We start from the raw sequence: 15,485 nt of genomic DNA, 5'->3' as shown, positions 1-15,485 counted from the left end.
TTAAAATGTTCATGCTCGTTGGGGCCCCCTCGTTATGTTCCAGCTGTTCCACCAATAAAATGACTTCTCAGATGGTTTAATTTAAATAACAGTTTGAGGTTAAATTACGTAACATTTCACACACAGAAAAATTGAAACAGATTTTGTGAATCACAACTTTTTTTGGTTGGGAACCACTAAACTAACTAACTGTATACAAAACATTTAAAATGAGCTCCGACCAGCTGCAACAACACAATGCTACTTAAGCACTGATGCAACAAATCTAATAATATCATATATAATATATCACAAAAGGACATTTTTATGCAGAATGAGTACTTTTACTTTTGAGACTATAAGTACATTTAGCTAATAATACTTCTCTACTTTTGTTTAAGTAATATTTTGAAGTATTTTTACATTATTGTGTGCGCTATTATTATTTAAATACTTCCACCACTACACACTATATCTGCTCATGTTCAAGGTGGACCTTTCTCACAGTGCAGCAAATGTGACAATTGATCACAACTGGACATCATCTGCATTAAATAGTGTTTATTTATCATTTTAACATAGTTATTCCTCATACAGATGATACTGATTAATCAAAGTGCAGAAGATAGCATCCCTCCAGCTGCTCTCCACTCTTCAAAGTGACAATGTACACTGAATTTTATACAAAAAGTATATTTCAGGTGTTAATTATATTGAAAGTGCATGTTAACATAGTTCAAGTACAGCAGAAAAAGTGGGAGAAATCTAAACATCTGACCTAGTTTTCGCTGTATGTCAGTAAACTGCAGTCACACATTATGATATGTCTGTAAGGTGATGTTTAGGTTTCTTATCAGCTCTCTAAAAAGTGAATTAAATGAGTAAAATTGGCTTTGCAGCATTGACTTGCAGCCATTAGAAACATGCTGTGATGTGCAGTCCTGCAGTGAGGAGTTAAAACAGTCTGATCCTGAGAATTTAAAGTACTAAACTCAGACAAACCTTAAAAAACTAAACATAAAAAGCTTCAAACGAGCTGAACACCACAGAAAAAAACCCACTTCAGATAATGTTGGAGGTTGTTTGCATGTTTCAGACCTGACACAAACAACGATAAATCAGCTTCAACATTCATATTATTATATATTAAATTATATTTGGAGAATTCACACAGTCACATCCAATGTGTACAAATAATCAATGCCTGAGAACCAAAGAGGTTTGTGCTGTACATCAATTAATCAATTCATCGATCGACAGGAAAGTAACCAGCAACTATTGTTAATCATTTAATTAACGTATATATTTAAACCCAGTTCCAGGATGAGGAGTATTTGCTGCTTTGTGAGAGCACGTTTAATATCTTTGGATTGTTGGTCAAATTGATTAATTGACTAAATAATCCCCAGATTAATCAATAATGACAATAATCGTTAGCTGCAGCCGTAGTGTGGTGACACATTAGCTTTGGTAACTTGTTACAGCAGCTTTATCACAACAATAACTGAGCTACTATAGTTAGTTTAAGGACAAACTTGTGTTTATAGCGTTTTCACATGTTATATAATCAGAAATAGTGTATAAAGGATGGATTTTAATTAAAGTTAATTATAATTAAAGTGTACATACAGTATTTTTGTGAACTGAAGTTGATGCAAACACTGGAATAAATTCCTTCTGAGGATGAATGTGGACGATGATCACTTGTTTTCTTGGTTATTTCTTTTCTCTTTGGTCCTAAAATTAACACAAAACACATGAAAGACATAAAAGAGGAAAAGGAAATTAAAGTATTTAAATTATTTCACAGACATTTTCTGAGTTGAGGACAGTAAACTGACACTGAACTTATTAATCCAAGAGAAACTAAAGTGACATAAGTACTCAAACAAACGATGAATAACGACTTTTAGGTGCTCGTCTAATATTTTGTCAGACTTGTATTATGTACAAATCTCCAGGTCACCTGCTGTGTGTCGCTTCATAGTATCCGTTCTCCTCCAGCAGCTCCTCTACGATCCCCTGAAAAGGAACATTTGTACAGGAAATCACTTCACGGGTCGCAGACAGACGCTCAATATGACCATGAAGCGGAAATTAAAGATTTTTGCTCCAAAATGAAACACTGGATCCGGCTCAAGAAAACAAATGTGACACCTTGCAGAAGAGCTCATATATAGCGATTATTATTAATATTATATAATAATATATTAAAGAAAATATTTATTAATTCTTGATTACATGACTGCAGAGTGTTAGATGAGATTTATATCTCATATTTCTGTACAGTAAATATGACGCTATAGCAGCCGGCAGTCAGAGAGCTTAGCTTAACATAAAGAGTGGAAGCAGACTCAAACAGCTAGCCTGGCTCTGTGTAAAGGAAGCAAAATCTGCTCAGCAGCACCTTTAAAGTTCACTTATTTACACTTTATATGTTGCTTGTATAATCCGCACATAAACCGAGGTGTAAAAATGACAAACTGTGGTTTTTTAGTCGTGTGTTGGAACTATTTCTTGCCCTGACTAACTTAATATTCAACAGACAGAACAGAGATTGGTATTTATCTTTTCATTTAGCTAAAACTGAATGAGAGTAATGTTAAATTATTTCTTTAAAGTATCAATAATGTAAAAATGGCACATAAATGAATCATAAATCCAGATGTTACATGATTTTTTTTTTTTAAAGCTTAAAGCAGCTTCTCAGAGGAACTGACCTGCATCTGCTGATAGGTGACTCCATCTTTGAGGTTCCCGTCACCTGTCAGAAGCACAGAATTTAAACATCCAGTTGTGAACTTCAAATCACTAAACACCAAAAAAAATCAACTATTTCCTTAGAGCTTGTGTAAAACTGCCAAAGATCCTGCAGTACTTTGTGTTTGGTGTCTTTTACTGGTCGTATCAGGTGAATCTCTTACCCGTGCTGTCCGCAGTATGGGGGTCTCCTGTGAAGTGGTGGACCAGAGGAAACCAGTCTGAACTGGTTGAGCCTAACTCCATCAGCTCTGGAGAAGCCTGGAGGAGCTACGGGGTGGAAACAGGAGGCAGATTCTCAGTGTTGGGATGGAAGAGAGGGCAACTTTCACCAGTGCAAGATTATGTACCCCAGTTTTCTAATAATAATGTGAATCAGATAATGCCTAATGCCTAATAAGGCTTAATATGCTAGACATAAATAAACCAATTGTGTGCTAAGTTTAAATAAATCTGACAAGGAAAGATTGTTCTGCTTTACAGCTAAAACAAAATAAAATTGATTAGTTGTTTTTATTTGTCTTATGTGACAATATTTCTTTGGGTTTTGGTCCGTTGGTCGGACAAAACAACGTACAAACCTTGCTGAGCTCCAGCTTCAGGTTGTATGGGTCGCTCCCGTAGTGGAACAGAGACTTTTTAAATCTTTCAATAACCCGTCGTTTGATGCTGTGGTGTGGAGCTGGTGGAAGCTGGAGGTGAAAAAGAAAAAGACAATTAAAGTTAATATCAACATTTCATATTCAGACTGAAGTACAATCAGTGCTGTCAGTTACAGATCAGTCTCGAGGTCGTCGAATACAGACGCTGGTGGACAGACTTCACCACTAGATACGCGCTGGTCCTTTAAGTTCTTGATGAATTTGTAACATAATTAATTAAATCCTCTTTAAATATGACTGACTGAAGTTTATAAAACCAGAACCACCAGATCTGCCCAGATGTGTCTGCAGCGTTAAACTCAAGTTTAAATAAGATCGAACAAAATTGACCAAAATAAATGTTGTTTTACTGTACTTGAGTGATGTAAATGATTTTGTGCAGCTGCACAAGGAGCCTCTGGATGGGATCATCAATCTGCCGAACCTTCTTCTGGGAGATACAGATCCCTGCTGACACTGAGGTGAGAGCAAAACCAAACACACAGACTGACTGAGGGTCAATAAACAGGACGGACACATTTTATACAGAACGTTTGCTCTCAGGGTTGGTCTGTTTGTGTAGTAGCACTCCCATCAGGATGAGAAGGTACCTGGTCTTGGTTTAATCTTTGCAGCAGCATTATCCCCCCTGTAGACGGGTACATTAAAAATACAGGTAAATAAATTGTGTCAGGTATGATAAACTGTGTTGTTTGTTTGTGCATTACCAAACATTTTTTACATGACTAATTAATGATACTGACCACACAGATATACTGTATACAATGTGAGATTTTTCACTTACCCACATAGAGTTTGGTCAGGTGTAACACAGGCACTGGACTTTAAACCTTCAATCGAAATACAACAAGCCAAAAGATCAAATTATCTTCGAAAAAAATCCACAACAAAGTGAAAAACTTAACCATGAGCAACAACAAAAGGAAACAAAATCATCTGGCAGTTAAAATCCCAGACTGCTTCCCTCTTGTTTACAATGAACAGGATGAAGCAGCATCCTAAATAAAACTGTTTCCCAACCTCATGATGAATATTCTCACAACTGGCAGAGAACCGACCGTAGTGTTTTCCTTTGAAAGCAGCGTTGTCGATTTTGGTATCGCAAGGTTCAACGTCACCGTCTGAGGCGTCATCTAAAAACACACACATGATTATTCACAACATGGATTCATATTTTATGTCAAATCTTGTATTAAATTCTGCGCAGTATGAAACAGACTCACCTTGACTGATACTCTGCTGGCTGAGGTTTGAACTGCAGGCGGCAGAGGAGGGCGGAGTCGGAGGTTCAGTGTTCATTAAGAATTGTTCCTGCAAACAGTGCAGCACTTATTGTTTGTACACCAATAAATATAATCTAAACAGCCCTCGAGGACGTACCTGAGAGAGGTTTAAGTGAGAGCAGTTCATCCTGCTTTTGTGCCTTTCCAGGAAGTACTTCTGCGCTCGTTTCCTGTCTCTCTCTGCTCTTCGTTCCAGTGCATTCTGGGAAGTGTAGAGGCTGTCCATCAGCCTCATCATGAGGTCGGAGACCCTGGAGCTGACAGCCACAATATCCGGCCGCTGGTCTGCATCTGGACTCAAACACCTGACAGGGCATCCCAAAACAGAACATAAGTGGCTTTAATATTAAATTAGTTTTAATCTACACAAATAAAAACACACAAATAATACTATAAATGGGATAAAATAAACGATTATGCAAGTCATTGTCAGTACGGGATTCAGGATTCAGTATGACTAATGGACTTTTATTTTGAAAAACACCTTGCTATCAGTCATTTCAAAACAAAAGCCTCACCATCTGATCATGTCTGTGACTCTCTCTGAGAAAGCTCCTTCTTCAATCGGCTCGTAGACGGCTTCGACAATCTATCAGTACAGAATAAGAAGCAAAGAACATTAACATACGACAGAGTGTGTGTGTGTGTGTGTGTGTGTGTGTGTGTGTGTGTGTGTGTGTGTGCGTGTGAGTGTGTGTGTGAGTGTAACCTTGCTAGCCAGCGACAGCATATTACTGCTGTAGAACGGAGGCTGTAAAGCGGCCATCTGGTAGAGGATGCAGCCCAAAGCCCAGACGTCGGCCTTCTCTCCATACGGCTCGCTTTTCACCACCTCTGGACTAACACACACACACACACACACACACAAATATTTACATCTTAACTTATGAGGGACCCTCATAATAATGCACTCCCTAGTGTCCGACCCTGTGTAACCTAAACCGAATCTCAACCGACTTTCACAGCAGTTGACAAAGAAAGTAGGAAATGTCTCCACTTGAGCTGCAGGATTCTCTAAGTTCTTAACAGGCTGTAATAACATAAAATAACAGCTCTGCCATACTGCATTACAGGGATGGTTCACCCAAAACACATTTATTTCCTAACCTACTTCTATGTCTAGATAGTTTTGGTTTTACTTACATTTTATACTATACAACTATTTTATACATATGTTCTTTATGCTGTACTCAGCTGTATCAGAACTTCATTGAAAGAAGAGCAAAGAACGGCCTTGAAGGCTTTTCACTCGCCTCCCGACTGGCTTTGGTAAGAGTTTGACTACGTTATATGGTTTGTTGTTATGATTGGTTGAAGATCGCCTGTGATAGAAAGTGACAGACGGATGCAGTCAGCTGTGCCTGCCCTTTTCCAGTTTCCAACAACGACTTCACAGATGGTTTTGTAGACAAGTTAGACGTCACCATTAGCCGATTTAATTGGAACTACTTTCCACCAAAGAAAATGTCTCAATGAAAACACCTTACCCGACCCCTTTTAGCAACATCTAACCCTCCCCTTCCAAGCACGAAGGGGAAACTACAGTAGCTTTGAAATGCGTGAGCAACGTTAATGGCCCTATCTAGAGCCAGTGTTTGGTGTGTCCGTTCTGGGCTACTGTAGAAACATGTAGAAAGGCGACCCACGATAACGATTCCTTTATTCAGGTGATTATACGCTGATGGAAACATTGTTATTCATATTATATTCCATTTCTGCCAGTAAACGTTTTACATTGGACCCTTTGAACTGACTAATTTAACCCTCAAAGCAGCGGCTCAGAACGAATTTCCTCACCAGGAGTAAAGGATGGTGCCGACCACTGATGTTAGCTTGCTGTTCTCCTGTTTCTGCTTAGCAAGGCCGAAGTCAGCTTCAAGAGGAAGAAACACACAGGTTCAACTTTTATAATAGGACAAGACAGGGAGAGTGATGTGAATGAAGATGATGTGGTGTGTGTGGAAACTGTAGGTTGACGCTCACTGATGGTGACTTTGTCCTTTTCCCCCAGCATGATGTTGTTTGGTGTGAGGTCGCGGTGAACTATTCTCTTTTCCTTGTGCAGGTACCTCAATGCCAGACACATCTGAGGGAACATGGAGAAGAATAAGTGATCAAGCTATTAAAAGGACTTTGGAGAGATTAAGGTTTTCCATTCAGTCAATAAATGTCTCTCATCTTTGGCAGTGGAAACTGTTTACATTCATATTTTAGGTTATTGGCAATGAGAAGAAATACTGTAGACCAGACTGAAATTCCTCAAACACTTGAGAGTCAAAACACACTCGGATCTTTTGGGAAACAGTCTTGTACTGCAGTGGTTTCCAACTGTTTTTGTCCATATCTCTATCTGATGAGGTCAAGTACCCATTCATCAACGCTATCATCAACATCAATTCATGTTCCAAAAGTGTTCATTTGAATTGTTTTTAAACTACACATTATTTAACACTATTAATATAATATAAATGTGGATATTGTTCAAATGTTTTTTTCATTTGAGATATAAAAATCCTTAAAATGTCGATGTCTAGACTCTTTCTTTTCAGTGTTGGTTGGTCAAACATCTACTATTTGTCAGCGTTGGTTGGTTGGATGATTGGTTGGTTGATTGGTTGATTGGTTGGTTGATTGGTTGATTGGTTGGTTGATTGGTTGGTTAGTTGGTTGATTGGTTGGTTGATTAGTTGGTTGGTTGATTTATTGGTTGGTTGATTGGTTGGTTGGTTGGTTGGTTAGTTGGTTGATTGGTTGGTTGGTTGGTTGGTTGGTTGATTGGTTGATTGGTTGGTTGATTGGTTGATTTATTGGTTGATTGGTTGGTTAGTTGGTTGATTGGTTGATTGGTTGATTGGTTGGTTGGTTGGTTGATTGGTTGATTGGGTTGGTTGGTTAACATTGGACTACCAGAATGATACATAACTGACCTTTCTTATGACATGTGTTAGGAAGTCAAAATTCATACACTGTAACACCAATAATTTACAAGTTTGAGAGTTGTTACCTGTATGAATATATTCCAAATTCTGTCTTCTGTGAACTGCTGCTGCTTCTCCTTCAGAGAGTTAAAATGGTCAGCCAGTGGCACTCCCTCGATCAGCTCCATCACGATGTACAGCTTGTCGCCTAAAATGAAAAGTATGATGTTTTTTTTGTTTTATTCCTTCATTACAATAGCTGAGGGAGCCAGGAAAAATAATGATCCTCACCTTCCAAAAAAGTCTTGTAATATTTAACAATGTTTGGGTGTATCATCTAGAGAAGAACAACAAAGGAACATATAAGCAACTCCAAATATGGCCGTACTGGTTCAGATAGATCACTGAATTGTTTTATTGAGTAAAATTAAAATGTGCCTGTTCTTTGATGATTGTGAGCTCAGAAATGATTTTCTCCACGTTACTGTCCCTGGACTTCTTGTCTTTGCCAAATGCCGGGTTATGGAGGTTCACCTCCTTCAGAGCCAGAAGGTTCTGACCACTCTGCTTTCGGACCTGTGATCAGGTATATTTATTGGAACCACCAGAAAAGCATGAGATCACAAAGAAGTAAAATTGACCCAAACCAACACCGCCGACTGCAGATGCTGTCAGTTTTAAGTACATTCATTGTACCTTAAAGACGCTCCCAAAGGCCCCGGTGCCCAGATGGTCCAGTATGGAGTAACCGTTGATAACTTTAACGGGAGGTCGGTTCTGGTCCACAGCCTCTATGCTCTCTCTCAGACTGTCCAGTTCTTCTTCCTGCATTACAAAACACACTCCATCCATTTGCAAAGTAAAGAATCCTCCTCGTCAATCTGCATTGTTTTGTTTTTATTAATATTTCTTTTTACTTTACAGCCCAAAACCAGCTGAAAAAACAGATGAATCCATTTAGAAGCAGTACTCTTACACTGTAGAGTGAAACTTTGGTTTGCAGCCGCTCGTAGGCCGTGAGGTCCCGTACGTAATGTCCAACATCAATAAACAACTCAAAAAGGTCTGTGGGAAAGAGTCTGAAATGGATAAAAGATTACATAACAGCATTAGAGAACATTCTGAGAGATTTATTTCCAAAACAGACATCCAACAGTAGCCACACTCAAATGGTTTAAGCATGACATGAAGTTACGGTTATATATGCTTTCTTTCTAAAATAAATATATATATTATGAATACACAGTATTATATATGTTGTAACATCACCTCTTAAACAAATGTCTGTTTCTTTCCATGCTAAAGAGAAACCGGAGGGTCCGAAACACATAGCACTGCCAGTATGGAAACAAATGTACAAATATGTTACAGCGTCTTCATTTCTATTATACTGTCATTTATTTCATAAATGAAGTCATATACCGGTAAAGATGTGACCTTTGGTCCAGAGTTTTGTGGTAAAATCAACTTTGCGATAATATAGACCCCATTTTCCTGAGAAAAGAAAGACAAAATGAATGTGTGCAAATTCACAGGTGGACTTTATTCATTCCCATCCTCTCAACTGTCCTGTTCTGTAAGTCCTTGCCTGCACAATGTGGTGAGCAGATGTGTCATCCAAACTAAGCTCAGTCAGAACTGTACAGCAGGCTGGAAAACAGATTAAAGAGGATATGACTTAATTTAAGAACTCATACATTCAATATTATAGTCTTAGACATTCCACTAAACAGCTGTGAACATCAACAACTCGCTCCCCTAACCACAGAAAGAACAAAGGCTGGAAACACTGATGCCTTTAGACTGTAAAATCCATTACTGGAAATACATTCATGTGTTTTAACCAAATTACTAACATTTCATTATGGTTTCGTTAGACATTCGAAAACAGAAAACTTGCAACCTTTTTCTCCTTAATCACAAATACAGCAAGTCAAATCTCAGCGGATCCTCACATCAGGAAAAAAACTGTTTACATTCTCAGCAACTGACTCCTCTGGGGGAAGAATTTACTGTGCACAGGTAAACATTCACTGCCCTTTTTATATTATTATTCCATTATTAACAGCACAAACTGGGTGATTTCTAACTCTCAAGAAGATTTTGTGAAGTGAAGTTGAACAGTCGCTGACCTGACTGCAGGGCCATGGTGTTGTCCACCTCCTCCTGCGGGCTCAGCTCCTCTCTTATGTGCTCTCTCTGGATACGGCCGGCTGCATTGGCGCTGGAGAGCGTCTCGATGGACGAGCGGTCAGAGACGTACTGTCTGTCACTGTAAAGGTTATTTTGTATGTCACTATACAAAATAATGTAAATAAGCTTTGTCATTTGTTTTTGCCTGAAGCCTGACAACTGAAATGTCTTGTGATGCTGGTTGTAGTTGCATCCTCCGTCATAAGCTATTAAAATACTGGGAGATAAATCTGATTGTGTTTCAGACGGGTGAGGAGCTTTTGTTTCAAAGGACCTAAAGTCTAAACTTCCTGTAGATATATCGTGGTAACTTTGTGATATGAGTTAGTTTAAATCTGTAGCATTTAGTGTTGTACTTCCATGACGTTATGGGGTCTCACATGAGATAGATTAAAAGAAAGATGTCAAAATAATGCTGCAGAGGTCATGAGACATTATGTGGGTCAATCTCCAGAATCACTGGATACTACAATTCCCATAATGCAACCAACAGCATAATTACATTAGACCATGTATTTGTTTTCCCAAAAGTCTCCTAATCTGAGATAACCCTGATGACATCAGGGTCTAATGAAAAATGCTATCAAGTTGCATTATGGGAATTGTAGGATCTGTTGTTTTTGGAGCTCGCCCTATACTAAAGACTAATAGGTCAGCATATCTTGGCGTCTGTTGGTTCGATTTTCGTCATTCTTGTTTTAATCTGTCTCTTGTGAGTCCCTCCACTTTATGGAAGTGCTACACTAAATCTCCAGAGTGAACCTTTAAACCACAAATCACTTCAGTGTGGACAACGCTGTAGCTCAAGCCCAGATGGGTAATGGTAATAAAGATTTGGTTGACACACATGAGAGAGGCTGTTTGAACTTTGATTCATATGATGTAATATAAACATCAAATATACTTTAATTGCTCAGTCTCACAAACCTGTTGAGCAGCCGGAGAAGCTGCTGCACCCCGCCCCAGCTCCGGATCTCCGTCCTGGTGTCGGGGTCCTCGCAGAGCTGGACCAGGACCCAGGCGACACTCCAGAGCAGCTTCAGGTGCTGGCCGTAAAGCAGGCTCAGCAGCACCGGAAGACCCTCCAGCTCCCTCACCTGGTCCCTTATCTGCCGCACCGGGGACAGGAGCCTCAGCAGCTCCGCACTCATCCTGGAGGAAACACCAGGTTCAGTCCAGCCAGGCTTGTTTCCATGTTTTTATTGTGTTTGCTGTTGTTACTGTTTATTGTTTCTAGCTGCTCTTAAAGGGGTGTAAATTAAGATTATTAGTTTATTACTCAGTATTCAATGTGTGTTTGTGCAGTTTCAGATGTGACGACATGAGAAGAGATGAGAGATGCAGCAACTTGATTGGTTTGCACAGTTTTTTTGTGTTATATCAGCACTAATGAATGAAGGTCCCTGACAGTGACAAACACATCAACAAATAAGTGATTTCTAACCTCTTTGACAGCAGTTCATGTTCCTGCAGTATTACAAGTAGGTTCTCCACTATCGGTAGCTCACCGATCTCCTCCTTGCACTCTGGGCTGTAGAAGAAAAAAAAGGCTTACAACAGATTAAATCATAAATGTATTTAATGCATTAAATTAAGAATTTGTTTACCTCTCAGCCAAAGTGGTGAGTGCCAGCAGGGCTCCCAGCAGCACACTGCTATCTGTGGTGGAGAGGAGCTTCACCAGGGTCTAGAAATGGTTTAATTAATGAGACACACAAATTCTTTGACCACCATAAAGGAAGAATTTGTGATGATGAACCGAGAGCAGAGAGTCTCATGCTACAGGACACTCAAGTGACAAAGTGAGAGACAAGTGAGAGTAAATATTTGCACTCTGGAAGCTTTACTTAGAGTTATTATTGAGCTTAAAATATCATTATGTGAAAGTCATGTGGGTGACACTACGAAAGGTTGTTAATATCTATAGAGTTTGTCCCCTGTAGAAGATCAATGTCTGTATGGATTCTTAGACTATGAGATATCTTCACATTTCACATTTTAGCCTGTTTGTGGTCGTGAATAAGAAAAGTGATTATGTGTCTAAATAGAAAAAGGTTCCTCTGGGGATCAGTAATGTTCTCAGTAAGTTAAATGGCTGTCTCTAATGTTGGTGCTATTGGAGACGTCAGAGGATCGTCAAACACATTAAGGTTCATTAGCTGGGGGGAATAGCCATTATACTTTGTTATTGTACTTAAGTACTTTCTTCACAATACACTTTATTTAAGTATTTATTTATCTAACTGCTTTATTTCTACACAAATGTCTGTACTTTTTTACTACTTACACTTTCAAAACAGGCTCATTACTCCAGTTGTAATTCATTTGAGGGGAATTCTATATTATTATTCAATACCACTGCATATCTCACATGACAGGCACAACGTGAAGGAAACCACATAAAAGTCAAAACAGACAAGACTCGACCCTATTTGTCAGCTTTGCACAGAAACACCTGTAAAAATCTCCTTCAGAGAAACCATGAGAGTACTTTTTACTTTGAGTACATTGTAGAACCTGTAGTCTTTAGTCAAAAGGTCATTATCTGTATCTGTACTTCTACTTGAGGAATGTGTGTACTTTATCCACCTCTGATTACTGGTGGAGAGATTCTGCTGGTGGACAGACTGACCAACATTGTCCCCCAGTGCTAAATAAAGCAATAATTAAAACATAAAATAATAACTAAACAATGAAAACAAAAAAATATGCTTAAATTGCAAAAAACAAAAATATAAATAATGATAAAATCTAATTAAAATCAAATAAACCCTGTTGTAACATGTAGTCAGTGACCAGTAATGCATTACTTTAGAGCACCTACAGGAATAACTTCCTTGTTATGGCCTCAGGTTTGACTCATGAATGTGTCCTGAATAGCACACAATCACAGATAACCTTACCACAACTTATCGCTTACCCTGTGAGCGCCACTCTCGGTGACCCAGACCCTCTGATTTTCAACGGCAGACAGCTTCTGAAACATGTCTGCAGAGCAATCAGCAAAGTTGATGAGGCCGCACTCAATGCTCAGATTATCAAAGTCTTGATATGATCTACTCACAGGTCATTGTGACCAGCTTCTGCACAGCAAACGCCTGTTCACCGCAAGATAAGTACACGGCAGTGACCGACTCCATGTACTGAAAGAGAAGCAACGAGGACGACATGCGGATAAAATCACAAAACAAAAAGACTGTGCAGGCAAGTGGGGAAAATCTTAGAGAGCATTTACCCTGGCAAGTAAATTGACGCCTTGGAGCTGGTGGAGGATTTTCTGAAAGAAAGCAGTTAAAGAGGCATTTATACAGTGGAAGAACTCATTTAATACATAATAAACACTTAAAAAAACTGCTTTTTTTCAAGCTGTACCTGATGGTGGGGGTCTCTGATTAATAACCGTAGGCAGATCAGAACTCTAAGGACAGACTCGGGCGGTGCGTGGTCAACCCATTCGCTACGGAAGGAGTGATTATTACACAGTAACGTCAGCCTTTATGTGAGGAGAAAGAATTTCAAGGATATTTTACCTGCAGAGTCGGTTCTTGACCAAAGACACGAGGATGTCAGAGAACAGCGTGTGCAGTGGGTGGCTGCTGAAACATCTTTGGTCTCTGTATGTGATGCTGAAATATGAATGAATCATAAAAAAAAAAAACACACACAATTCATGAACTTCTGTAGCTCTGTTGAGTCACATTTACACACTGTAGGCAAACGCCTGCTCACCACTTGTTTGCTTCAGGAAGTCCAGCTGAATATAAGTGCAGGAAATATGGTGAAGGAGTAAACTGAAGTTTTGGATAAATGTTTCAACCAGGGGTCTCAAACTGGGGCCCTCTGTCCCCCTCCGGCCCCGATATAATGTCAGAAAATATAATAAACCGCGACAAACATATTTCTCTAGTTGTTTCGTATGAATTTAAACTACTCCTTCATATACAATTAAAATAAAAACACAAATCTATTTGAAAACAAAAAGGAAAAAAATCTGTTTTTTGTCCTTTATTTGTTGTTTGGACAACAAAGATATAAAACAATGATGTAAAATGTACAGAGACTGCTAAGTGTGATGTAAGTAACGTTGTACTTAAACATTAAAGTGGCCCTCGTGTGAGATGAGTGGCCCCAGCACAACCTGACTTTAAAATTTAATTAAAGCAGCTTATTCACTGTTTTTAAGAACTTGATTGAAGTTTCAGATAATATGTAGGACAAAAACATCATATTGCAATTATTTTTACAGACATTATGATTCACAATAAGTGTGGGAATGATAACTTTTGCATTATAAATGTAATTTTCATTTAAAAACAAACTATTTAAACCCTGATGATGTGACATTTGTTTGGGGGGGGCCTGTACTGATTTGAAGACCAGGGAACATCTGCAGCACCACAGATTGAATCTTACTCTGGGCCATGTTGCAATAAATAACAAATAAAGAACAAAAAAAATGACAGAAAACATCTCGACAACCTGAATTTTTCCAGTTCAGAGGCCTCACTGGCGGTGTCGCTCTCACTCCTGTGTCTGCTGGTGTCTTTGGGAGGATGCGGGCCCTGTGATCTGCTGCGTGCTTTACTGTGAGTCACCTGCAAACACAGACAGACAGGCTCATACCACAGCGTACACACACAGCCCATGGAGGAAATGTGAGCCGAGTTTTGTGTCGTTATCAAAATGTCTAGACGTGCTGCCTCTGAGTGGCGTCATGTGTTGTTGTTCACCTCTTGTCTGGAGCAGCTTCTGACAAGCAGGGACTGAAGCCTCCTGAGATCATGAGATGTCCTAAAAAAAAAAAAACAGTCTTATCACTTGTTTTATTTTTATTTATTTTGTTATATCAGGAGAGTAAATGTTATATTTTATACTCAGCTTACCTGCTCTGGATTCCTCTGGACTTCAGGGGCAGTTTTTCTCCTTGTCTCACCTTTTTAACTGGATTGGACATTTTCAGCTGCCCCCCTTTGTTTCCATGAGTAAAGCTTGTTTGTCAGGTGGCTGTTTACGGACAAAGGTCAAAGGTCTCTCACCTGTCCGACCGCAAACACTAAATACACCACGCTAAACACGAAATAAGCGTCATTAAATATCCTCAGTCGGGGGATACAGGCGACATAGTCTTTATTCTGTAAGCAGCAAACGCCCCTTGCGCCACCAAATAACAGGAAACGATGCTCAGTTTCAACGCGTTTGCAGCCAATCAGAGTGCGCGGTGTTGGAGAGTCCCGGTTGCCATGGATACAACAGACGCTATTCGCATTCCGTGACACACGCACACACACACACACACACACACACACACACACACACACACACACACACACACACGCACACACACACACACACGGTTAATTAACGGCCAATAATAATGTACAAACAGGCAACATATGTTCTTAATAATGGATCAATACATTAATAAATTAATTAATTAATAAATTAATTAATAAATAAATAAAGTCCCTTATTTATTTAAACCGTAAAAATTTTTTAACATGAAAAAAACTTTATTTACAAACAGGTAAACAGACAGAAGCCGTAGTATAGTTTAATAAATGTATACAAGGTAAATAAAGTTTGTATTGGTTTCTGATGTTTACAGTGTTGGGAGTGATGTAATATATAATAATATTATGTAATCTGTGTTATCATTGTTTGATGGAAAAAATCTAATTATAATTGGAAAT

General features: G+C 39.0%; 1 protein-coding gene across 1 annotated transcript; it reads right to left on the bottom strand.

The window, feature by feature from the left end:
* Nucleotides 1-525: 525 nt before the first annotated feature.
* Nucleotides 526-15,132, bottom strand: nek10 (NIMA-related kinase 10). Its single transcript, XM_051407817.1, has 35 exons — nucleotides 14,679-15,132; nucleotides 14,526-14,586; nucleotides 14,275-14,390; nucleotides 13,326-13,421; nucleotides 13,168-13,252; nucleotides 13,031-13,072; nucleotides 12,860-12,938; nucleotides 12,716-12,783; nucleotides 11,403-11,482; nucleotides 11,240-11,326; nucleotides 10,723-10,947; nucleotides 9,735-9,874; nucleotides 9,191-9,252; nucleotides 9,025-9,096; nucleotides 8,872-8,936; nucleotides 8,579-8,681; nucleotides 8,299-8,427; nucleotides 8,041-8,178; nucleotides 7,894-7,939; nucleotides 7,689-7,810; nucleotides 6,668-6,770; nucleotides 6,482-6,557; nucleotides 5,394-5,523; nucleotides 5,203-5,273; nucleotides 4,782-4,989; nucleotides 4,625-4,712; nucleotides 4,460-4,534; nucleotides 4,186-4,231; nucleotides 3,992-4,029; nucleotides 3,757-3,857; nucleotides 3,321-3,431; nucleotides 2,904-3,009; nucleotides 2,700-2,743; nucleotides 1,946-2,001; nucleotides 526-1,716 (listed from the first exon to the last, which is right to left on the bottom strand). The coding sequence occupies exons 1-35, from the start codon at nucleotides 14,747-14,749 to the stop codon at nucleotides 1,680-1,682; spliced, it is 3,177 nt and encodes a 1,058-aa protein (XP_051263777.1). The 5' UTR covers nucleotides 14,750-15,132; the 3' UTR covers nucleotides 526-1,679.
* Nucleotides 15,133-15,485: the final 353 nt, after the last annotated feature.

The sequence above is a fragment of the Dicentrarchus labrax genome, unplaced genomic scaffold (assembly GCF_905237075.1).
Source record: "Dicentrarchus labrax unplaced genomic scaffold, dlabrax2021, whole genome shotgun sequence".
Lineage (NCBI taxonomy): Eukaryota > Metazoa > Chordata > Actinopteri > Moronidae > Dicentrarchus > Dicentrarchus labrax.
The sequence above is the reverse complement of the archived record's forward strand: the minus strand, read 5'-3'. Positions and strand labels throughout refer to the sequence as shown.